This window comes from Excalfactoria chinensis, chromosome Z (genome assembly GCF_039878825.1).
Source record: "Excalfactoria chinensis isolate bCotChi1 chromosome Z, bCotChi1.hap2, whole genome shotgun sequence".
Classification (NCBI taxonomy): domain Eukaryota; kingdom Metazoa; phylum Chordata; class Aves; order Galliformes; family Phasianidae; genus Excalfactoria; species Excalfactoria chinensis.
The window spans coordinates 52,420,841-52,446,169 of NC_092857.1; the positions used below are offsets into that span (position 1 = coordinate 52,420,841).

General features: G+C 36.7%; 1 protein-coding gene across 2 annotated transcripts in view; it reads left to right on the plus strand.

Annotated features, from left to right (window-relative positions):
* AUH (AU RNA binding methylglutaconyl-CoA hydratase) overlaps positions 1–25,329 on the plus strand; it is a 95,343-nt gene that overhangs the window by 17,403 nt on the left and 52,611 nt on the right. For both annotated transcript variants that reach the window (XM_072359709.1, XM_072359708.1), the window contains 2 exons: positions 14,434–14,520; positions 25,236–25,328. In XM_072359709.1, coding sequence (XP_072215810.1) covers positions 14,434–14,520; positions 25,236–25,328 — 180 coding nt within the window. The remainder of the gene's footprint in view (positions 1–14,433; positions 14,521–25,235; position 25,329) is intronic.

Below are 25,329 nucleotides of genomic sequence, written 5' to 3' on the forward strand. Positions count from 1 at the left end.
CCATGTCTTGCATAAGATGCAATGTTCTTTTCCACTGGCTTATCCAGGGCATCCACTCAGGTGTCTTTTTTTTCCCTGTGTTGTGTGCTCGAAACACCTGCATATCCCTTTCATCTGGATTTTACATTTTCTAGTGATAACTTCAGTTTTTCTTGCAGTACACAAGGATCAATTAATAAGTACATTTTATTTACTGTGTAAGGGGGACTCTTTGTCACTAATTGAAGACTAGCCGAATTCATGTTAACTTTCACCCACGCAGTACTTTACTTATTTTTTTTTCATAGATTGTAGTGGAAGTAGAAACAGCTTTCTATGCTGCTAGTAATACTACAGTATAAAACATTTTTTCTTTAAAAAAAAAAAGAAAAAGAAAAAAAAAAGATTATGGTAATTGGTTTGTTCAGCACCAGGATGCCAGTTGAGAATATTTCCTTACAATTTTTCTTCCTTTTTTGGTCTTGAATGAGCTGTAGACATTGTAATTTGTGAGCATGAAGCTGGTAAATGATGTATTTGAGATCTGGCTGTTATGGAAAGACAAATCATGAAAACCACCTAGAAAAGCGTTTTTTTGGCTTTATTTTTATTTAATTGTTGTAACTTTTAAATTTGCCTTTTAAAGTTAATGGTGCAATGTTTCATCATTCTTCCTTCTTTGTGACATATGTGATTCAGCAATGGAAATGTAAGTGGCTGATGACCCCTAGTAATATTCACTCTCCTATTGGAAGAGAGTTAATCTTGGACATGAAATCTCTGCTATTACTTAGAATTTTGTCCAAGTTGATGCTCTGCTTATGGTGATGATTCTTAACAGTATAACCCCTGAGTGCCCAACCTTTTGGCTTACCTGAGGGAATAGTAGTTGTCTTGGGTTGCATATAAAATGTGTAATATAGTTAATGTGTGTAAGTAACAAAACTTACTTCTAATGTATTTTTTATTAAAACAAAAATCAGAGCAACAAAAACAGAAATCTAGTGGTATATTTGACCCTGTTTTTGTGAAATCGGTGTGTCAGTGTCTAGTTTGATGGAAGTTGCTGCAATAGTTAGTTCTGAAAGTGTTTGTCAGAAATTTTTGATGAAATATTATTCTTTCTATGCTTCTTCCTTGACAGAATTGTTCAGAAATACATATATTTCCTGAAAGTGATGACATGAATAAGGTGTGATTGTGAAGCGAGGGGTATTTTTCTATTGTAAGATAGGTCTTATAAAAACTGGTAAAGAGAGGCTGTTTTTTTATTTTTTTTTTTTAGTCGAATGTCTCATTGCAACCTATGCACTCCATTTGAACATTTGCTGGAAATGTATGTCAACTGAAAATGGAGTTACAAATATATCAAAAATTGATTTTTTTGGAAATCTTAAGAACTGTTTCCAAATTTATCAAAATGGAAAGCAGGGCTGTGTATCTTTTACTGTTCACAGGACTTTGTTTAGCCAGTGTATTTAAGTGCATGAAATCATTTATTTTTTTTTTTTGTAACTAGATAACTGAATGTAATTTCATTAAGAGAAAGAATTATTAGTATAGGTTGCAAATAAATGAACTGCATCATGAACAGAGAGAGAACAGTTTTTTTTGAGATGTTTGAAACTGACACAATGCTCTTCTGGACGGCTAGAGAAATAATGAAGAGGTGTCCTGAGCAGAAGTGTTTAGTAGGTGCTGTTGACACAAATAGAAGCTGTGGAGAAGTACCTTCAGTTGTGTCCCAAAATCTAAAAGAGACATCTTGTCATGATGATTTCTGAAGCATTGAAATGCACTTAACTTGAATATCTAGAATAGTGAAATGTACATGCAGGCTTTGAAGTACTATAGTAAATTACAAGATGTGAAGTCTTTTCTAAAATGTTCTGTAGTAGAAAAAACTAAAAGGTGAAACTCTTTATACTGGAAAAGCTACGTTTTGCAGTAGATATGTTTAGAGTTTTCATCACTAACACTTAGGCTCTGGTTTCTAGATAGAAAGCAAGTCCAGTTTTTTATTTCAGTATTTAGAAAATAATCAGAAATAGTTTTGCTTTGCATTTGTCATTTCTGTTGGTACACTTCTCTAAGATTTGAACCACAGTATCTTTGGTAACGTGACTGGGTTGTGTGATCTTGTGTGTAATAGAAATGCATATTTAGTGGCTACACTACATATTTAACACAATGAAACTGCATTTGATTTTGGTTTTATAGATACTTTACGTAATACTTTATCAAGTTTACCTCTTCTTCTAGATCACTTACATAGATGAATTCCTGAATTTTTTATGCTTATTACAGTGGGCTTGACTTTTAGACCGGTCTTAAAGTCTGCTTAGAAGCTGTCCTGTCTTGAACTTCTTGTATACTCCTGAGCATGAGAAATGCAAGATTTAGTGCTGTTGAAGTCTTAGATTTTGTAGGGTTGATGAATGGAGAGGATACTGTTTCTGAACAGTCTTTATTTCTGCGGAAGAGAGTTAAGTCTTCTTGACATGCTTGAGAATCTTTTGTTCAGGAAAAACCTTAACGTGGTATAATTTGTCGTCCTTTGTTGATTTCAGTAGGTATATTAGTTAAGTTGATTACATATCCAAAGCTAAAACACTGTCTGCTGTATTCACTGGGTATTTCTAGGCGTTTTGAAGTCATGGGGTAGTTTGGGTTGGTCCTCTGATAACTTGGTGTGTATCTGCCTTCTGTAGCTCTCTGCAGGTATTATGAAGTTTTTGGATTGTCTCACCTGTAGGTGACCTATGTGTTAACAAGTGCTTTAAGTGCTAGTGGTCTTTTCATCTAAATTTGTATGTAACTTGGCTGTGATGGACTTGTTTTTCATTATAGAACACCTTATGGTGCTATATTTTATTTTGGTGACCTAAACAGTGTTGATGATAAACTAGTGTTCTAGCTGTTGCTGAACGGAGCTTTACACAGTGTTAGATTGCCTTTGTTTCTTACACTACTCCTTCTGTTTCCAGTGCAGTGAATTGTCTGGGTGCTGGTGGAGCTTTGGAGGGGACAGCTGTCACTAGTGGACCAAAGGAATATTTCATATTGTATGATGTCATGCTGAGAAGTAAGACTGGGAAGATTTTCTTACAGTAAATAGACCTTACTTGAACACTGACTAAACATCAGCCTGCTACTGATGAGAGATTGTTTTTGCATTTCTCTTTCTCTCTTTCTTTTCTCCTCACCTTTACTTACTAAACTCTCATTTTCTAAACCCATCAGACTTTTTCTTGCTTTAGTGTAGCTCAGGTAGAAGCAGAGGTTTGGGGGAAAAGGTTCTTTCTGTACCTCTAGTCCTTCATGGCCTTCAGCTTGGCCAAGCTCTGAGAGTTGCCTTGAGGTTATGCATTCTTTCTGCTTTTCCTTTTGTTAGATTTTTACTATAATCTGGAATTGTAGTGTCTTAGGCCATTAGATATTAGGTAATCCATTTGAGTTATATTCTTAAGTTAGAGAATTTCATGTGGGTGATCTGGGATGCCACTGGGTCAGGGTTGGACATAATATGAGTTAGGAAGAGATTTTGCTGAGATAAGCTCGTCCCTTGGCTCTTCTGCACCTCCTCAGTAGGAGCTGGTGGAATAACAGCAATACAACCAAGGATTGGTTTAGTCACTGTGGAGAGCACTTGCACTGAAAAAGGGAGGTGCAAATTCTTATGTCTTTGCCTCCCCATCCAGCAGTACTGCTCCTGTCAAACAAGACATCTTCCAACCACAGCACATCTTGACCAGTGTTGATATTGAATGCCTGGTGATTAAGGGAAATGCTGTAGCCATGGAACTCGGTAAGTCAGTTTGATGGCTGGACTTGCTGATCTTGAAGATCTTTTTGGACTTGAATTATGCTTCTATGCTGGGTAGATTTGTATCAGCAACAAGTTTTTCCTTTGAGTCCTTCACTTCAATTCTTAGGGTAGAGAAAAATTTTCAATACTTTAGAGGAATGTTTTTGTTTGTTTTTTTTCCCCCCAGATCTCTTCAAAACAGGGTTACTACGCTAGCCTGCCTTAAGACATTTCTGAAACTTCATCAAAGGGCTGTTCTGAAAGCAATGCTTCCTATTTTATTATGTTGACCCATGATGTCAGAGGCAGATGGTGGTGGTATGGCAGTAGAAGTTGAACCTTCCCACCAGTATTCCATTACACTTTGTTGCTATGTGACAGATTGCAGCAGAGAGGCAGTCTGACAAATTGACGTCTGACATGGGAGTGCATATGAAGCAAAGATGTGGAATTTAATTCCTCCATGTGGAAAAAATGGCACCTGTTGACATTCCTTGACACTTTCTGAGTATTTATGGAGTCCAAACAGTGGATGCAAACACGTAGTGAGTTTCAGCAGTGGTGGGAGTGAGTCACCTCTGCTGATACAGATTTGTACAGACATGACTTGCAGGCTCTTGTTCATCTCTGGCAAAAGTGCATAACTACTGGTGGTGACTCTCTTGAAAAATAGTGTCTTGTAGTTGAGAATTTCCTCTATCAAAGAGTGTTATTGTGTTCTTTGTATCTGTTATTGTTTCCATGGCAATAAATAGGTGGCACTATTTTTGTCGCAACCTACGTATCTTTCCAGGCTTCTTGCTGATGTAATACATTTTAGATTCCCAAGACAGTTCTGCTTATTTTGAAATAGCATTTTGTTTGTGGTACAGAAAATGCAGAAAACTTTGTTAGACAGAATCCTAGGAGTATTAAGTTGATTGTGGTTTGGTATTGATAACAGATGACAAGAAATGTTGAGCAATTTTTTTTTAACTCCAGAATAATACCAAACCCATTTTTACTTCTATGAAAAGAGTCTACTTAGTTTGGTTAACATAACTCACTCTTTTTGTCAGCTTCTAATCCTGGTTATGAGAAAGCAGTCAGACATTCATTATTGTAAGTGAATTCTGTGTCTGTCATAGACTCTCTCAGATCTGCTCAAAACCTGCAAGCTTGCTTTCAGTGGTTGCATTTTTGTAAGACAGTTTCAGGGCATGCATATGGATTCATTTTTTTGTCAAAATATGTACTCTGTCATCCATGTTCCATTTAAAATGGTTAAAAGCAAATAAAGGTTACATTAACAGAAAGGTACCTGTCAGTGATTAGCCTTGTTTGTACTAAATTGATAGAAGTATCATTTTGGTTAGAATTCTGCCAACCTGGACATCAGTGGTAGATGAATTCGTGCTTAGTTGAGAATCTTAGGGTTTTTTGTTTGTTTGTTTGTTTTAATTGTATCATATACCTCTGAGTATTTTACTTAACACTGCAGTTTATAAGGTCCTGATCTCTCCCATGAGTATTAAGTCAGTTTAAGTTGAAATACTTAGTTGTTCATGCATTTGTGGTTCTAGCATGTTTGGTGATGTATGCAGTGATGTAGAAAAGATTGGATATTTGGTTGTAATGAAAACTGAATCAGTCTTGTAGGGTTATTAAAGCCATTAATGGGCATCAGTTTTCTAAGTTTCAAAATGCTTTCTGATGTTGAAGTGCTACAGGTAATATGAAAGTGGAGAAATTATGAAGTTTTTCATTAAATCATTTTCTTGTGTAATTTTTAGTTTTTTCCTATCTAGAAGCTGGTCTCTGTTCCCCTTACAAACACACACACCTCTTTCTGTTCCCTTACACACACACACACACACACACACACACACACACCTCTTTGTCTTTTGTCAGATCCTGCCTGTTTTAGGCAAAATACAGTCCTCAAATATGTATTTAGAGAAGGGACAGATATGTAATTGTTTACAGTGTCTCTCAGTGTTTTTGTTTTTGTTTTTGTTTTTTTTTCCAAGTATAAGGCAGTAGTTTACGTAAATTGTGAAGCATTAGAGTGATGTTGAATGTAAGAAATGAAGTGTCTAAAATAGTTCCTTGCTGATATTATAACATTTTTTCATGGAGTTTCTGTCACCAGATGAAAATGGTTGAGTATGTGGACAAACATTACATACTTTTTAGTGATTGAGCTCTGGGCTCAAATACCACCAATTCATATAACTTGTTAAGCTTCTCCAGATGGTAGATGATATTCTAGTGTTTGATCTCCATCTTCTTTCTTTCTGCTTGGTAAGTTGCTGACAAGTTTATTGGATGGTCTTTTAAAAATAGAAGAAATTGAATATATTTAAAGCATTTTAAAATAACAAGTCCTTAGAAAACTGAATTGAGTTTGCAGTGTTGGTTCTGTAGATAAATTTATTGGATGGGAAATCTTGTTTTTTACAAACATTTTCATTTATTTCTGTCTTTTCAAAGCTTTTGGGGATAGTGGGAATAAGGGAAGTACTTACTGTGAGCAGCTTGACTTGGTGCTTTTGAGAGATAGATTTGAAGCTGATGTTTTTCTGTCTAGCTAATGCATGAATAAAAAACATAATTAAGGATGTTCCTGCTTATGGCTCAAATGCTTACTACTCCTTACATCCTCACTATCCTGAGTCGAATGGTTGGCCCAATGTTAATATGATAGGCCTAACATGGCCTGAGTTGAGCTTTTCATCTTTAACTCTGAAGACTTTTTGTGCTTGAGTTTTCCCATAAATGTTATTTTCACCTGCTGTTACTTGAAAAGGTTAAAGTCAAACTCTAGTTGCCTCATATAACATCCTTATTTCTAACCTTCTGTCAAGTTTATGTATGGTCTGCTCTATTTGTATTATCATGTAACTGAGAGGCAGCAAATCGTGTTTATCGTTACAAGTATTCTTGTAAAGGTGTGTTTATTTTCATGTAGTACTATGTGTGTCATTGATGTGCTTTAAATGTTTCACAGAAGGTATAATGTGCTATCGAGCTGCATAGAATCCAGTATAATTGAGTCTTGACTTGCTGGGACTTTGCAGTTGACATCTTCTATGACTAATACTGATAATTAAAAACAAACAAACAAACAAAAAAACCCCTAAAAAATAAAAACAGGTAGCCGAAGAGAAACTGGTTGATGCATTTCAGATCAAAAGATGGAATAGAAGGGTATATTGGCAATATAAAAGAAGTTTTCACTCATCTACGTTTAAATGATAAAATAGTTCAAATTTGGTTTTCCTCTGGAAGAACTCCTTGTTTCTTTAATAGGATTTATGCCTGAATACAGACTTCAGGATTTCTTTAGAAGAGATTCTGACTTTCTCTTTTTGTACCTAAAGATAATGAAACTGGGTATGCTGTTAGTCAACTATGTTTTGTAGTTACTACTAATAAAAATAGATAAAGCTAACAGTATCGATCAGTTCCTTCTAACATCAGAAAAAAGGTATGTGTAGTGATCATATATATGGTGCAAGCAGAAGTTTTGACTCCGTCATCTGTAATAATGCAATGAAAGATCACTTTTATTTTTCTCTTATGTGATTTACTAGAAATCGAAGAGAAAAAAACAGAATTGCTCAACATTTTGAGTGTTTTCATATCTTCTTGAACTGAAAGACTTAGTAATGAAGAATATTCAGTCTGAATTTCAAAACTCATTTCAGGTTAGAAAATTTGAAGAATCTTGACCCTAGCAAATTTGAGGAATGCCTGCTTATTACTTTGAAAGTAGTGTGTCACCTAACATTATATGGGTGAGACATTACATGAGATACAGAAGATACACTGTATTACATTAAAGCTGTTTTTTCAGTAGTCATGTTAAAATATACATCCTTATTCTGTTGGCTAAATTACTGTTAGGTCTTTGCTTAAAACTCAGGAACTTTTATGCTGAGCTGTAAGAATTTTCAATATGGAAGGCATAGAATGAACAAAAATCACAGTTGATTCTGTTGTTTGTTGGGAGGTAAACAGAAGGGTAGAATAATTCAGCTTTCATGGTTGCATTGTTTACACCATCTTATTCCATGTTAGACTTCAGTTCTATTTTATTACCAGAAAGCAGAAATGTCTTTGTCAAAAATAGATCTTTTTATTATTTTATATGCATGGTGTAACAGTGTGAAGTCAGTGCTTTTCAAAAATATCTGTAGCTATTTGGTGCTTCTGAGCCTCCGTTTAAGTCTCTACTAGCATGCTGTCTATTAGTTCACTCCTTATGCTAGGTCCAGCGTAAATGTACATGTTTTAACATTTTTTCCCGTATACATGGTGTATTAAAAGTTCTTCATGATCATAAATGCATGTACACTTTTAATCATTTCAAATCATTTTGTATTTGATTATTTTATTTTCTAAGAATTCTGTGTTTGGGCATTTTGATCTGTAGTTTTGAAAGCATGTCCTTAACCTTTATAGTTTCTCCAATTGCTTTTTTATGAAAGACATTTAAACATTTGATGTTTTGTGATGTGTTACTGACTTATCTACTTGTGGTTTTGTTTTGTTTTGTTTTGTTTTGTTTTTCATTTAAAACTATCTTGTTTGATAGAAGTGCTGAAGTGTTATTTTACATATATATATTTTAAATTACAATTGAAGAAAACTTAAAGTTCGGTGTACAAGTCATAGCCTGTTGGCTAGATGAAGGCGATAATCATCTTTGTTTAATTTCAACTTAAAAAGCAAGCATCAAGGTAAGTCTTAATATTAGAGAATTTGGTAGTTTGGATTAAACTTTATGGAGAGTGACACTAAATGTCATAGGATTCTGTTCTTCATTAAAAAGTTTTGATGCGCCCTGTAGCATTGGCAAAGTTAATCCCATTCTTAGATTTGTGTCTGTCCTCAAGGAATAAGAAACCAAACATAAAAAGGCTCATCAGAAATCTTTCTTTGCCAATATGCTTTTCTTTTAGACATTTGTATCTGGAGAAATGTTCTTCAGATTTAAAATTTTCTTGTTACTTGCATTTGTTTGATTTGAAGATTAAAATGTAAACTATCAGAAAAGCCAGTGAATAAGATGAACTTATTTGAGTAAGATCTTTCTTTTCACTAGTATTGAAAAAAAAGCAGCTAATTTGCAGAAGCAAATTGCTAACAGTTCTTTGTTCAGTACATATTTCAGTCTTATTTTTTCATTTTCTTTGCCCTCAACTTTCAGATCTCTCATACCTTGTAATTAAAAAAAGTTCTTATACTGATATTTCGTTTCTTAATGTTCTGAGTTGGTACCTGAACTGTAAGCATTCATAAATGACTTAGCTTGTGAAGTCTTAAAAGTATTTAGGAATACATTTGCTCATCTTTAGAATATTATTAGTCTATTCTGTGTGTTCTGTAGCTTTCTCAACATTTGGATTGAGTTATTCTTCTTTATTCTTTAGAGACAAAAAACTTATCTTTCTGTTTTCTGATGCCTTGAGCGTCCACTGTATTTTTTGAGTTGTTCACTTTAGCCTTGCAAGAGAGAACAGACTCTCAGGTAGCAATAGAGAAGTATTGCTCAGGTGTGTAGAAATATATTCAGGAAGGAGTATGCTCAGCTGGAGCTGAAACTAACAAAAAGTGTCAAGAGTTACAAGAGAAACTGTGGATGTGGTCCTGGCAGCTCAGTCGTGAATGACTGTAAAGGCTGAAGCATTCCAGATTCTGTTTGCCTTGGTCAGCATAGGAATGGTCAGCTCCCAAGTCTCTGTGCCAAGAGGCAAACAGCAAATGCCCAATAGTAGTGGAGGACTAAAGTTAAGACCCATTTGTACAAGCTGGATACACAGATGTGCAGAATCTGATGGGATGCATCTGCAAGTTCTGAAGAGTTGGTGAACTGGAGGGTCATTGTCTGTTGGTGACTCTTTAGGTTGTTGGACTATCAGAGCAACTGATGAAGGTCAGTTGTTACACCAGCCTACTATTTATGTCAATTGTGACCTGGATTTCTTGCATTGCTTTCTCTAGGGGGTGTATATGTCTGCCTTTACAGGTGCCTAGGTTAGTGGATTTTTTAGTAGTTATAGGTTGAACAATAACTTCATTAAAAGTTGGCCTTTTGCCTCAGTCTGTTAATTCAGTATCATATTTTGTTATTTGGAGAAAGCAGAATATTAGACTGCATAAATTAGACTGCATAAATATTCTGTGTGGGAATAAGCTGTGGATACACTGCTATTCTTAACATTATAATTTGGAGAAGTAGTGGATGTTTTGTTATCCTACTAGAAAGCATAGTTGTATCTCATAATTTCCTCATTAAACTGTTGCTGGGGTTGTTAAATATATTTCACATTGTGCCTCTGTGCTGTGCAGTTTTCTGTGTTCCTACTTTTGTGGTTCTGGTGCACAAGATACTGAGAAATCAGATGGAATATGCACAAGATCATCTTCTCATGCTCTTGGAAGTAATTTCCTTAATGAAGTTTTGGAGTACAAACAGGATTGGCCTGCTTTCTTTATTACCAGATCAAAGGGAAGCTCAAAGTAACCACACTAGACTAAGAATTTAATATTTTACTGTACTTCAAATACCTGTCCGTTAGTTACATCCTTTCCTCTTCACAGAGAAAAGGCACTTTGGGCCCTTTTTGACAGTTAGATGACTTCTCTCTTTCGTTGTGCCAGACTTCTAAAAGACTTAGCTTTTAGTAAAAATATTGGGTATGGTTACAGTTTGAAGTATGAGATATAAGCTGTCGATTTTCAAGCATATTTTCATTTAAAACTTTGTATCATGTTATGGAAGCATGTGTTAAAGCATAGTATGGAATAATACCGTACATGAGAATTTCTCAGCTTTTAAGTATGGTGTTCATGGACTGAGGTTTATACAAGACTTTGGAACAGGAATTTTGAAAATAACACCTTTTCAACAGTGTGTGAATTCTGTTCAGAACGCATGTGAAAATATATAGTATGCAAGAGGAGTCAGAATAATCACTGTAAAACTTGGTTTCTTTTGGTGTGTTCTTGAAGTTAAATAATCATCTCTGTCTTGTGGAAGTATAGGTGAGAAAATTCTAGTAAATAGCAGCAATATGCCTGGATTCCCATTGGCTTTCAAAAAGACATGTGCTGTGGTTTCATTGTGAAGTGGAAGTCAAACACATGCTGCAAAAACCTCACTAGACTGACCTTGTAGAACAGCCATCAAATGAATAGCCAATTTTAAACAAACAGGAAAAAAAACACAGGATGTTAATTGCATCAAAGTTTTTACACTCACCATAAGTTTCAGTTTTCTTAACTGAAACACATAATTCTGTGTTCCCCCAATTTTTGTGGGAAAATAAAGGAGTGATGGATTAAAGTGAAATAAATTTCCTTCGAGACTGACAGATCTCTCCAGAGATGAAGGTAATACTTAAAACATATGCCTTCCTCAGTGTAGTTTTAAGGGTTGATCTATGTATACCAGTTGCTTATATGTTTACTGTCAAGCAGATCTTCAAAGGAATGCTGTTCGGACTGCAGTTTTGAAATTAATGAGAAATCTGCATGGAAGTTATCTCCCATCAGTTTACTTCATAAATTTAGATGTGCTGTTTCTCTGAGTTGAGTTAATTGGAGTTTCTTCTCTGCTCCGCTCCTTATGTAGCTTTAGGGGGAAGCATACGTTGTACTATTCTTAAGATTTCTCTTTTGGCCTGTATAAACAACTCCTAGTAGTCTTTTCAAGACATTGTATTGTCTTGAAAAGGGAGTTTGTAAAGCATTGAGAAGTACTCAGAAACAAGAAATGGTGAGCGCAACCTCTAGAATGACAAGTAGTTTCAGTTGGTTTTATCTAGGTTTCTGAGTGGATAGAGTTCAATTTGTGGGACTAATTATCAAGATAATCAAAACAGTGATTCATGCTCTAGTACAAACTGGATGCATGTGGGGACACAATCACGGTGTTTGTCCAATTCTGTAGCAGTTAGTTTGCTTTAGCTTACTTGTAACTTAGGATTCCCCTTTATTGCATTTCTGTGTAGAAGGCCTTAAAGAACCCTGCTTTAGTACAGTGTAGACAAGCAGTATAACTCCTAAAGTCTCCTGGGAGTTATAATGTGATGAGCAGCAGAGCAGCAAGATCGCAGACTTCATTGTGTGAGGATTTATTCAAATAAAACAGCAGTAAGCATAGAAATAAAGGAAAAAGAGCTGCTTACCTTCAGGAGACCTCAGGTACACAGGGATCTCCAAAAAGAAATCAGTTCCTCATTGACAACCTTTAAATGAGGTTTGGGAAGGGTGGAGCCAGGATTTACCCAGAATTGGCCCTGCCTTGCTACCAGGTGCTTAATCATTGTTTCAAGCCATGATTTAGTATTTCCACTATGGTAGTGGATGTGGGTAGTAGATAGGCCAACATATCCACTTATTTTAGCTGTGATCCATGGGAAAGTTGCAGATGTTCAGTCTTAATAGTTTTTTTGTGATTAGAAAATTTTGACGACGTTGCTGTCAGGACCTGTGCATATATTTATCTGCAGGTACTTTGAAGCACTCTACTTGGGCTGACAGGAGGGGATCTTTGAAACAGCTGAGGGTGAACGATTCTTTACTGAGTAGATCAAGAAATTATTCACGGATTCTTTGGTCAGTGTTTAATCTTACAGCAGGAATAAAATTATTAGGTCAGTGTCGGTTCTATTGCCTATGAAAAATCAGAGTGAATGGGTTTTAGCCTAAAAGTATTATCCAAAAAACTTTGGTTAGTGTGCTATGATAGGAAAGAGTTTGGAAAATAACTTTTTCTATTACCTTGGCAGTTCTGAGGGAGAAATACTTTAAAAAGGAAATGTAAGATTACAGAAATTGGTTAAGAAACTAAAATCAATTATTATACTAGAAATTCTCCTTACAACTTTTCATTAATTTTAAATTAATGCAACTGCTATATTTTAATCAATTTGTATGGAATATATTGTTGAAACATTGTTGATTTTTGTAAATACCTTCAAAGAAGTGTATTTTAAATGCAGGTCAAAGGCCATAGTCTTTGTTTTTGTTTTAGGATTTTTTTTTATTTTTTTTTTTAAGGAGAGGAGGCGTTGAATCCATTTTCTTAATGAGTCTGAATAACTTAAAATCTAAGAGTTGCCTTAGTTTAATTTTAAAAGCAGTTCTATAGGATTTTTAAGTCCGCAACCTTTCCTTTGAAATTTACTTTTCAACAGCATGCCAAGCAAACAAGGATTTCGGTGTATCAGCATCTTGTTATACAGGCAGTAGTATGCTTATAGACAGAGTTGTAAAAGCAAATCCCAAACATTAACTGCTGAAATTGAAATGTTTTCATTTCTTCAGTTCCTGTATCAGTGACTTTTGTAGTAGGTATTGTCATTGAGTTTTGTAAGGATCCTTTCAGTAACAGAACTCTATACAGTAATGCATTTGTGAAGACAGTTTGCAGCTTTGTTTTACTGAAATGTCAGTTCAGATTTATAAATGCCAATTTTGTTTGCTTTTGAGGTTCCTGTCAAGATTTTTATATACACTTTGAGTTACTAAGGTAGCAATTGTTAAGAGTTCTAGCATTTTCCTGCAGCACGCACTTGACTGCAGAAATTTCAGGCGTACACCGATTGCACCATCATTCTGTCTTCAATTGCAGTAAATCAGAAAGTTCTGTGGAAGCTTTTAGAAGGGTATCTGATGTCATAAATGCTACTTCATGTTTTTTATTGGGAAACATGCCAATGTGTGCCTCACTGACATGCATAGAATAACAAAGGTGAAAAGAGTCTCTTTGGTGTCATGGATTTCATGGGGTTTTTTTGGTTTGTTTGTTGTTGTTGTTGTTTTTTGTTTGTTTTTTTGTTTTTAATTGGACATATTACTGTAAAATGACATCTGGATATTTGTCAAAAAGTATGAGGTTGAAATATTGATCTTGCAAAATAAATCCAAGTGCATTAGAATTGCTGTAATGGCTAAAACCGTATTTGATGCACAGCTAGCACGAACTAAGTCCAGAAAGATACAAAAGAGGAACATAAGACTGCTTAGTTTTAAGTCAGAGTTAACATTTTTACTCAAATGAAGTTGGACGCATTTTCTTGGTATTTTCATTCTTAGGGTAGGGAAACACAGAGCTGATTTTTTTTTTTTTATTTTTATTTTTTAATAATTGATTATTTGGTGGAGAAGTTGTACTTGACTCAGTGTAGAAGTTATGCGTTATATAACTTCTATATTATTTAGTTATGTGTTGTCTGTTACTGTAAAAAAATATGCATTCTAAATACTTCATATTTCAGTTAAAGAATAACAACGACACAATAAGTGGCGTAACTATCATACTTTGTGACACAGATGAGAAAATAGAAGTACATGTCAAATGAAGTGTTAACCTAGCTTTATTGCTTATTAATATGAGAAGAAACACCACTGCAAAGAGCATATTTAATGAAAATCTGCTGTGTAATTTAACCTTTTTCTTATGATAAAATCCTGTGTTTTCCTTGCAATCTGTGGAAAATAAATGATAGGAATGACCAATTTGAACCGTTTATGTCTCAAAGTAGATTATTTATTTATTTATTTATTTTGCAGGTAGCTATATTTCACTTCTAAAAACAAATGTACGGTACTGCATACACCTTGCTAACATGTATATGAAATGTCACTTACAGGTGCTGACCTTAAAGAAAGAGCAAAAATGCATTCAAGCGAAGTTGGTTCTTTTGTCTCAAAAGCAAGAGCAACTATTAATGAGATGGGTATGTAAACTGTCCTTTGAATGTTTTTAAAACATAATCGGTAAAAGATTAGATCAGCGTGCTCGGTTAATACTTGATAGGTATTAAGATACCCACAGATGTTTATATTGGTAAGTATGAGTGATGATGCATTACTACTTTAGAATTTGCCTCAAAGAGTTGGACTTGATTGTTTAGAATGCTAAAAAAGCTAAGTCTCAACTGCAACAGAAGTTAGTTGCCCTGCTGTTTTTGTATGGATGGATTGTTCTGTGATGTCCAAGTGCTTTGGAATTTATTATTGCATTCTTCTACTTGGTTTCTTTCATTACTGTATCCCAATGCAGAACCCAGCGTTTACCTTGGTTGAGTTTCATGCCGTTGCTCATTGCCCAGTGTTTATTTCAAATTGATTTGTACCAATTTTTGATGGTAACAGTTATTCTGTAAACTACACTAAATTCTCCATTGTATCTTTGCATTTCTACAGCTATACTGATCTGTTACTGTGTACCTGTTTTTGAGCAGGGCTTTGCAAATTCTTTATCAGAAAGAGAAATCAAGTATACAAAGTCTGAAACAATTATTTCATATATTTAATTTGTATAAGCAATATGTTTTGTCCCTTAAACTTCTCAGATTTTTGGATGTGAAAAGAATATCTATAAAATGTTTTTTACTTTTAAAAGCCAAATTCTAACTAATCACTGTAGAATTGGAAATGAAGCAAAAAACCAAACCAAACCCACAGCAAAAATGAAAACAGAGAAAAATATTTTGTTTCTCAGATGGAGGCTCTATATGCACCTAATAACATAGCATCAGATCTCAGCTTAGCAGAATGTTAATGGGGGAAAACCAGTTTCTTTTCATAAGTAATTGGCAGACTGCTGAAGAATAAGTTTTCAGTTAGGTGCTTTGTGGAGATGTTTGTATGCTTGACTGTTACCCTGACTTTGAAATGAAGTAGATCCTCAAGGCTTGTGTTTAAAAACAAACAAACAAACAAACAAAAAACAAATAAGTAAAATATCTAGAAATGAATAGATAATTTCCTTCAGCGAATACTGTGTTTCATGCTGTGACATGTCTTCTTTTTGGACTGCAAAGCAAGAAGCAACAGGTTGTTCCACTTAGCTATTGTGTAAGATTTTTAGGAGGATTTCATAGCTGTAAGTTATTTCTAATCATTTCTTGGACTGAAGTTACTGGAAATACTTTATGAGCTGTAGTTAAATAGGGGCAATCAACTATTTGTTTTTGGTTTTTGTTTTTTGTGAAGAAATTCCTGAGGCCTGAAGAAGTGTTCAAATTAGACATTTGTTCACTAAGTAACTGGAAAATACAAGCAAAATTTGTTGCTTTATGTTACTTCTAATTTGGTAAGACTGTAAGACAATCTTCAACTTAATTAAGGTTCCTTTGAAAGTGTTTTGAATACTGAGTATGTAAGCAAATTGTCAGTGTTACTGGAACTTTTAAAGTGGGTCACTGTGGTAACAGTGAATATATTGAAGTTTAGGAAACTTAGGAGTGTTTTCACTCATGCTCTCTAGTCTTTTTGTCAAGAAAGAGGCATGAAAGTGTGAGTAAATAGCCTTAGTATTTTAGAATGTAGGTCACTGAAATATCTGGATAGAAAAGTTTGTGGGAGTCTGTAGTAACTTGTAATAGACAAAATTGCAGATAGAAAAAGGGAAAGAATTTGAACACATCCCTTGCTAGATGCTGAAAGAGCAGTTTTGTATAGGTTGCATGAAAGGTTCATTGGCTTTCCCCCATTCCTTCTCTTCTCCCCCTCCCACTTCCTTCTTCTGTTCCTGCATTAAAGCACTAAATGAACAGTCAATAGGAGTTTTGTTTTTTTTTTTTTTTTTAATGGCTAGATGGTATCTGTCCATCTTTCTGTTTATTTTTAAACAAAATAATGGCAATTTGTTGTTCAGGATTGAAGAAGAGTGATATCACTTCCCATGCTTTATTTTAGGTTGTGTATTCACACACATATATAATATGTATGTAAGTTTTCATCCTTTTCATGTATTCCTTCGTTATATGTATTTGAGATACTGTTTTTTGAACACATGCAATAAAAAAGTATGAGGGCTGCTCCGAAAATGGTGCCTACTATTTTATTATGCTGACCCACAATATCAGGGGTGGATATTGGTGGTGTAGCAGTAGAGCTTGAACCTTCCCACCGATATCTCGTTACATTTTGTTGCCACGTGACACATGGCAGTCGGACAAAATGACATCTGACTATGAGTGCATATGGATCAAAGGTGTGTCTTTGAATTCCTCCATGCGGAAAAAAGGGCATCCAGTGACGTTCATCGATGTTTGCTGAAGATTTATGGAGACCAAATAGTGGTAGTGAGTTTTGAGTTTCAGAAGTGCTAACTGCAGTGTAAAAGACAAGCCAAGTTCCAGTGGCCGTGCTCAGCTCTCACAGCATAAAACAAAGAGTATCTCAATCATCTCTTCTGCATGAACCAGCAGATCAAAACCAGGCAACAGAAACTGAACATTGGCTTCAGTGTGTTGGAAATGATGGTGGCAACGTTGAAATATCACAATTTGTTCCAGGTGGATCCAATTCCAGGAATAGAAGAACGCCTCATTCAAGTTTCTCAGGACCTGTTTAAACAGTATGAGGCTGAAGGTGACAGTTTCCTGGATCACATCATTACTGGTAACGAGACATTCACTTGTCACCACTACAAGATGAGGTCAGGTGGACCAGTAGTCCATGGAGTGACAGCACAAGTGAATTACCTGTTGTAGAAAAAAGCTCAAGATGCAGCTCTTAACAGTTAAAGTGATATGTACTGACTGTTCTGATAGACAAGATGTGGGTGATCCTTCTAGATTTCCTGGAACCTAGAGAAACTATCAACTCTGACTGCTAAATTGTGGTGCTGACTAAACTGAAGACTCAAATGTCCAGTCAGGTCGGAGGAAGACAGCCTTTCACTTGCACACCAGGCCCCATACCAGTTTGAAGACTACACACAGTTAGTGGTGGTGACTGTTGAAAAATAGTGTATTGTAGCTGAGAATTTGCTCTATCAAATAGTGAATGCTATTTTGCTATTCAAGTCTGCTGTAGTTTCTGTGAAAAGGAAGCATAACTTTCAAAGCAACTTACATACTGACATTTATTGGACTGATCTTATACTTTTCTGAGAGATTTTAGTTGGAAAATTTAAACTGTTGTTCCTTCCATTGGGAATGATGGAAAATAATTTAAAAGTGAGTTTTATAAATGGCAAATTAGACTAGATCGGTGCATATGGTGTGATGTTATCATTTACCCTTATGAATAGAAGTGAACATTAATTTTTTAGTGAGAGGTTCTCACTTCTTCTTTTCTTCTTCTGAAGAACTTGTCTGGCATTACAGAACCTAATTTTAGTAGAGCTGGTGGGCTGTTTTATTTGCATTGGATTACTCATAATGAATTAGTACACTGAAAAAAAATTGTGATAGTTTTCCTGCCCAGTAACAACCCAAATGTTGTGAGGTGGTTGCAGTGAAAACAATTTTGTAGTGATTATTTGCAACTGCAGAATGTATATCCCTGCTATATAGCTAGGGGACAATATTCAAGTTTTCCATTTTGTTCTTTATTCTACCTGAGGTTAATGTTGCTATCTCATTTAAAATGTGTTATTCTTTTTGATTTTCAGAAGTAGATCATATTTTGGTACTTGTGTTCAGATGTCTGACCTAGTAAGGAAATGTGTCTTTCCAATAGTATTTTTAGTAAGAAGAATGTAATTTGTCTTTACAGACAAAGTACAGGAAAAGTTAATTACATCTTGAACAGTTGGATAAACGTTTTTGAATTGACATGCCTTGTCGTTCTTCGGTTCCTGTTAATTTCATTATGTTTAAAATCCTTACACTAATGATTTTGTAAAAGTCCGTAGCATCATTTTGGAATACAACTGCAGAAGAGAATTTTCAGGAAATTAAAAGCATACTTTGCTTGTCTGTATGGGATTAATTTATGACTTCTTGCTAAATTTGGGTAAAGCATTAAGACTGCAGTAAATAGCACTTAGTATAAAAATAAACACTTTAAAAAAGCTGAAAATATTGCACTGAGCTGTTAATTGCAGTTTTTAGACCTTTAAGTTGGAAGGAAAAAAAAATCAAAATGGCTATATTTTTAGCAGTGGTTGCATCTGCTAAAATTATAGCAGAGTTGTGTGGGTTGTTATGTGTTGGTTTTTTTTCCCTTTTCCTTCTTCCATCCTTTCCTCCTCCTTTCCTCCTCCTTTCCTCCTCCTTTCCTCCTCCTTTCCTCCTCCTTTCCTCCTCCTTTCCTCCTCCTTTCCTCCTCCTTTCCTCCTCCTTTCCTCCTCCTTTCCTCCTCCTTTCCTCCTCCTTTCCTCCTCCTTTCCTCCTCCTTTCCATACTGGGAATAAAAGTGTTTGTCCACTACCATATTCAGTATTAAGACTGTTCATTACTGATGGAGGAGTGGCTTTACTCAAAGGAAGGGGAAAAAAAAAAAAAAAAAAAAAAAAGAGGAAAAACTATATGAGACAAAAACATTAATAGACTTCTTGGAACCATGTGCAAGAAACCAGTCCCGATTAAATGAAATCTTACTGACTTCCAGAATCCCACAAACCTGTATTTATAGTCTTTTTTTTTCCTCTTTACTAATTTTCCGTTAGTCTCGATTTACGTAAGAAGAATTATCTTGTTCATCCTTTAGAGAATCATCTGCTATCCCAAATATTTGTTTTTTGACAATTCATGATTATATATTCCTGGAAGTTGTTAGGTTGTGCCAAATTACACCAAAAAGTAAAAGGTGTTTTGGAGACAGGTTGTCTAAACATGATCTTGGTGGCCCTAAGAGTAGAATCTAGATTGTATAAGTTTCATTTTATTTCTGGTCTTCTAGCACCTTACTTATTTTGTGGTAAAATCGTAACAGTATCATTGTTAAGATCAATAATTGGGATTGTTCAGCCTGGAGAAGAGGAGGCTCAGAAAGGTCTTATCATCATCTGTACCTGAAGAGAGGCTGTAAAGAGGATGGAGCCAAGCACCTCTCACTGATGCCCAGCATCAGGACAAAAGACAGTGGGTACAGTCTGGAACACAGAAGGTGTTCCTAAATGTCAGGAAGCACTTCTGTGCTGTGTAGATGATGGAGCTTTGGCACAGGTTGCCCAGGGAGGTTTATGGGATCTCCTCCTTGGAGATCTTTGGTAGCTGCCTTGGTATGTTTCTGGGTAATTTGCTCTGGGTGTCCTTGCTTGAGCAGGGATTGGACGGGATTACCACCAGAAGTCCCTTCCAGCCCTTAACTGTTCTGTGTTACACTGCCTTATTTTGGTAGCCTCAGAAACTCAAATAGTATGGAGGTTTGGCTAACAATACAAGTCCCAGTACAGTAGTAGAAACCCCAAGGAAAGAAACTGACTACACAAAAGGAGGGAGACAGTATCTCTATTTTCATTTGATAAAATGAAATAAAATACACTTTACAGTTTCACATGCAACTACACATTACAATTATGCAATTAAAAATGTACTCAATTCTCACATTAAATTTGTTCTTTACTGATTGTTGTGCTGTGAAATTTCACCTCACAGACAAGCAGTTAGAAACAGAGACATGTATCTAACCAACAGATTTACCCTTCTTCCTGTACTATAGAGTCACAGAATGAAAGAATATCCTGAATTGGAAGGAGTCCACAAGAATACAGATTTTAACTCATGACACAGGTCTTTAATTGTCCTTCAAAAGAACTTACTATATAGAGAGAAGGGTTATATTTGATCAGATAATTTATTGAGATTGACATAGCTAGTTCACACATTGACTGTTAAAGCTGTCCTCCCGTATGGCTGCTGTCCTTCTCTTCCCCCTTTAGCTAGCCATGTTATGTATGTTTGATACTTTGGGAAATTCCAGCTCATCCGGCTGGTGTTTGAAATTGTATGTTACAGGGTAACAGACCTGTTAGTCTGACTTCAGTACCTGGGAAGATTTAAAGAATACATGTATTATCAGGCGTAGTGAATTCTTCCCTTAATAATGTGTTATCCTTCTACAATAAGGAAGGTGGATGAAGTATTTCTGGATTTTAGTTAGGGCTTTGTTACTGTTCTTTGTGGCATCCTTCTGGACACGCTGTTCAGCTGTAAGGTGAGCTGGTTGATGTTACACAGGGTTATGAGTTAGCTGAATGGCAGATCTCAAAAGACTGTATAGTAAATGAGGCTTCATCTGGCTGGTGGCCAGTCAATAGTGGTGTCTCTGCTATTCCATTCCATTCAATTTCTGAATAAGAGTGACTAATTTTTGTAGCTCTTTTATTTTCTTTGTCTCAATTTCTAGTCCTATATCTAGATGTGATTGTTATTAAGAAGTAGCAGCTCTTGATGTGGTACGGAAAACACTGTGCTCTGTGGTATCCAGGAAATCCTAAGCTCACTGTTTAGGCATTGCTACAGGTTTCAACTTCAGAATAGCGTGTTCAAATTTTGAATAGCACATACATTTTGCCTATGTAAAGTCCTTGTTGTTGAAGTTGGCTGACGGAGCTTTGATAGCACTACAGAGAGAGATTGTTTCCTCTGCAGTGTTGGGTGAGCGGATTGAAAGTATTGCATAATACATTTAAAGTAATGTAAAAATAAAAATATTTCATATTGGATTAGGGAAAATACATTTATGAAATGCTGCTGCAAGTAGGTGTAAGAGAAAAACTACATGTGTTCAGCTAAAATGACCCCTGTATAAAGGATTTTCCTTGTGTTAAACAGAAATTCTACTGATAGTAGAGTGTTACCTTCATAGCGGTTATCAAGCAGGTAAACAATAAACAAATGAAAATCTCGTCCCATTGGAGTCCCAATGCTCTGTCAGGAAGAAGAAATTTCACAGAATATAAAAATACAACTGAAATAATTAAATAAATTTATTTGACTTAATAATAATTATCCATTCCAGTTGTTGTGTCTAGTTAGCACATACTTTTAAGTAATCGCTAGCAATGACTAATATTTGTATTTGTGGCCTTTTGAAGAATCTTTCACAGGTTCTAAATCAGGAAGTTTGCAGTTTGTGTTAGTAAAGGAACTCTAATAAAATAGATCTCAAACCTTCTAGTCTTGCAGATGTAAGAGTCAGCCTGTAGACTTGAAATAGTGTGTTCTCCTTAGCTATTGCTTGTTGAAGTATTGTGTTTAAGTTAATCCACCACCAGAATCCTCAAGTCCTTTTCTGTAGGATTGCTCTCATACAATTGTGCGAATCTTGCACTTGGTCTTGTAGAACTTGTTTGGTTTGCATGTGCCCACTCCCAAGATGGACCCCTGGGGAATACCATTCCTCACCAGTCTCCATCTGGACATATAGCTGTGACAACCAAACAATTCTTTAGCCATTGAATAGTGAAGCCTTCAAATCTGTATCTTTCCAATTTAGAGATAGAAATGCAGTGTGGGACAGTATCAGAGGCCTTGCACAGAAAGAGATTGCTCAGTAGCTAATGAGAAAGAATCAAATACAATTCAGTTTCTTTTCAGAGGTTAGCTCTTATGACTGCAGTTTTGTACAGAGTTTTTAATGAATTATTTAGAGGACTCTAAAATAAGACCCTGATCACTAGAATGCAGGTAACTTCCACTTTCCTTTGAGGATGTTAGTGTCTGCAACATATGAATTGCTTCTGTGTGGACTTTGTGACACACACATAAGAAACTGTTTCTTGGTTGAATTTCTCTGGATCTAAGTTTTCTATTCTTACTCTGGTCTTTCATTCATCATATAATCATCTCTAAACAGAAAGCAAATCCTTTCAGATAGTTCAAACTCTGCTTCTCTTCACATAGTCCCACATAGATGAGGGCTGCTTCAAAAGTAATGCCTCTTATTTTATTCTACTGATCCATAATATCAGAGATGAGTATTGATAGTATGGCAGTGGAGGTTGACCCTTCCTGCCAGTATTCTGTTACTTTGCAGGGGCTGGACTCAGAGAGTTCAAGTTCCTTAGGCTGTCGAAGAGGGTGTGCAGGAAGCTTGACGCTGATCTTCAGGAGAACAGACATTGAACTCTTCAGAGAACTGCTTGGCAGAGGGATGTGGCATGAAGCCCTCTAGGAAAAAGGAACCCAAGAGCATTAACTCTTTAACTTACAGTGCAGTACATGATGTTATGATGTGAATACTGATATCCCAGAATCAAAAAGCCATAACAGGGCTGAAGCCCCTCCTGTGTGACGACAGACTGAGAGAACTGTGGATTTTCAGCCTGGGGAAGAGAAGGCTTCGAGAAGACCTGATAGCACCCTTCCAGTACCTGAAGGGGGCCTACAGGAAAGTTGTGGAGGGACTTTTTTCTAAAGAAGAAGCATGTAACAGCAGGACAAGGGGAAATGGTTTTAAACTGGAAGAGAGAAGATTTCAACTAGATATTTGGAAGAAATTCTTGACTGTGAGGGTGTGAGATCTTGGAACAGGTTGCCCAGCAAGGTTGTGGATGCCCTCTTCCTGGGAGTATTCAAGGCCAGCATGGATGGGGCTTTGAGCAACCTGGCCTAGAGGGAGGTGTCCCTTTCTTTAGCAAGGTGGTTCAAACTAGATAATCTTGAAGTTCCTTTCCAAATTGAACTGTTCCATAATCCTCTGATTCTGTGATTTTGATGGTCGTGTGCATCTGTCACATCACAAAATAATTACATTCAGGGAAGAGGGGCTAAATATTGGCTTCATAATGTTAGAAACATTGAAGTATTGCAAGGTTTGCTCCAGGTGAGTCCTGTGAATGCTCACATGGGAGCACAAAGAACAGCAGATGCAACTTTCCCAGGACCTGTTGAACCAACACAAGGTGAAGGTAACAGTTTTCTGGATTGCATCATTGCTAGTGATGAAATGTGCTGACACCACTACAAGCTAGAGTTGAACCAGCAGTCCGTGGAGTGGCAACATGTAAATTCCCCTTTGAAGAAAAAGATCAAGACACATCCTTCAGTGGTTAAAGTGATGTGCATGATCTTCTGGGCTAGACAAGGAAGGGATGATCCTTCTGGATTTCCTGAAGTCCGGACAAACAGTCAACTCTGACTGCTACATCATGATGCCAGCTTAGCTGGAGGCTCAAACTTACAGAAGCAGGCCAGAGAAAAGGACAACTCTTCTCTTGCCAGGCTCCTTACCAGTTTGAAAACTGTGGACCACAGTGCTAGGCAGTCCTACCACACTCACTGTATAGTTCATGTTCAGTACCTTTTGACTTCCATCTATTCAGGCTGGTGAGAGTTGGACTGTCTAGGCAAGATTTTCCTGGCATTTGCAGTGTCACAGTAGATGTGAAGCAGTGGGTCACTTCTCTTGGTGCAGATTTTTGCAAGCAGGGCGTGCAGGCTCTTGTTCATCACTGGCAATTTTTGCCATTGCGTAGCTAGTGGTGGTGACTGTGCTGAAAAACAGATTTTTGTAACTGAAAATTTGCTCCATGGGTGTTCTTGTATTAGTTGTAGTTTATGTGGAAATAGGAAACACTACTTTTGGAGTAAACTACATAGAAGTACTTCTTGTGTATGTAATAAATCTGGCTCTGTTGCTGGCTTAAGGACAATGTATAGTGAAATGGAGCCTGCTTTTTTGTTTTTATACTTAGAATCTTTATACAGGATATGCGGTGTGTTAGTATGTGAAGTAAACCTTTTTGAACTCATTGTCTTAACTGGCTTATTATTTGATGTTCTCCACACTGCACACTACAGTAGTTCACTGGAATCCCCTTGAGTGCTCTTTACTCTAGAACTACTGTTTAATGCTGCTTATTTTTACTTGCATCCTTTTTAGTAATTCAGTGTTCTTAAAATTAGTGTGCCAACAATTTAGTGAAGTCCACTGGGCTACTCAGCTTTTGTTATGAAGTAATGATTCACCCTTTTCTATACCCTTTCTCTGAGCAGCATAATGGTATGGAGAGTGGGAGCTGCGGTTAGTCCATAATGCTTCATCTCTTCTACTCCTCCATGGTCATTCTCTGTCCCTCTTCCACATGGGACCTCCCCGTGGGATTCTTCTCTTCCCTAACTGGTCCTTCTTGGGCTTCCCACAGGCTGCAGCTCTCCCAGCATTGCTTCAATGCAGCTGTGTACCCTTCAGGCATTGCTCCACACAGGTCCCTGTGGGCAGCATCTCACCCTGCCCTCCTGCCCCACCGCAGGCTGCTCCCCATGGGCTGCAGCTCTGGTCCAGACTGCTCCCTGAGGGAGTGTCCATGGGATGTGTGTCCTCCAGACCTCATCTCCTGCTGCTTTGTGGGCTCCTCCATGGGTGCATGGGGAGATACATTCCATACGGTTCCTGTGGGCTGCAGGGAGACAGCCTGCTCCTCTGCGGGCCTCTCCTGGGCTGCAAGGAAGCTTCTGCTCTGTGTCTGGAGCTCCTTCTGTCCTCCTGCACTGGCCTGGATGCCTGCGGGGCCACTTCTGTTTCCCACCCCTCTCTCCAAACTGCTAGTGCTTAGCAGTTTTCTCTTTCTTGTATCTGCTCTCCCAGAGTGAACCCAGAATAGCCCGTGGCTCAGCTCTGGCAGCAGTTTCCCTGTATTTTATGAATTGTTGTTTTTTGTTTTTTTTTCCCCCTGTAGTTTCCCTGTACTTTGAAGAAGATGTAATGGTATTTCAGAGATGTTCTTTATAAGACTGATGGTAAGTGGTACTTTGTTTTTCCCCAGCTAATCTTCCAGTACCAACTATTGCTGCAATAGATGGAGCTGCATTGGGTGGTGGCCTGGAACTTGCTTTAGCCTGTGACATAAGAGTAGCAGG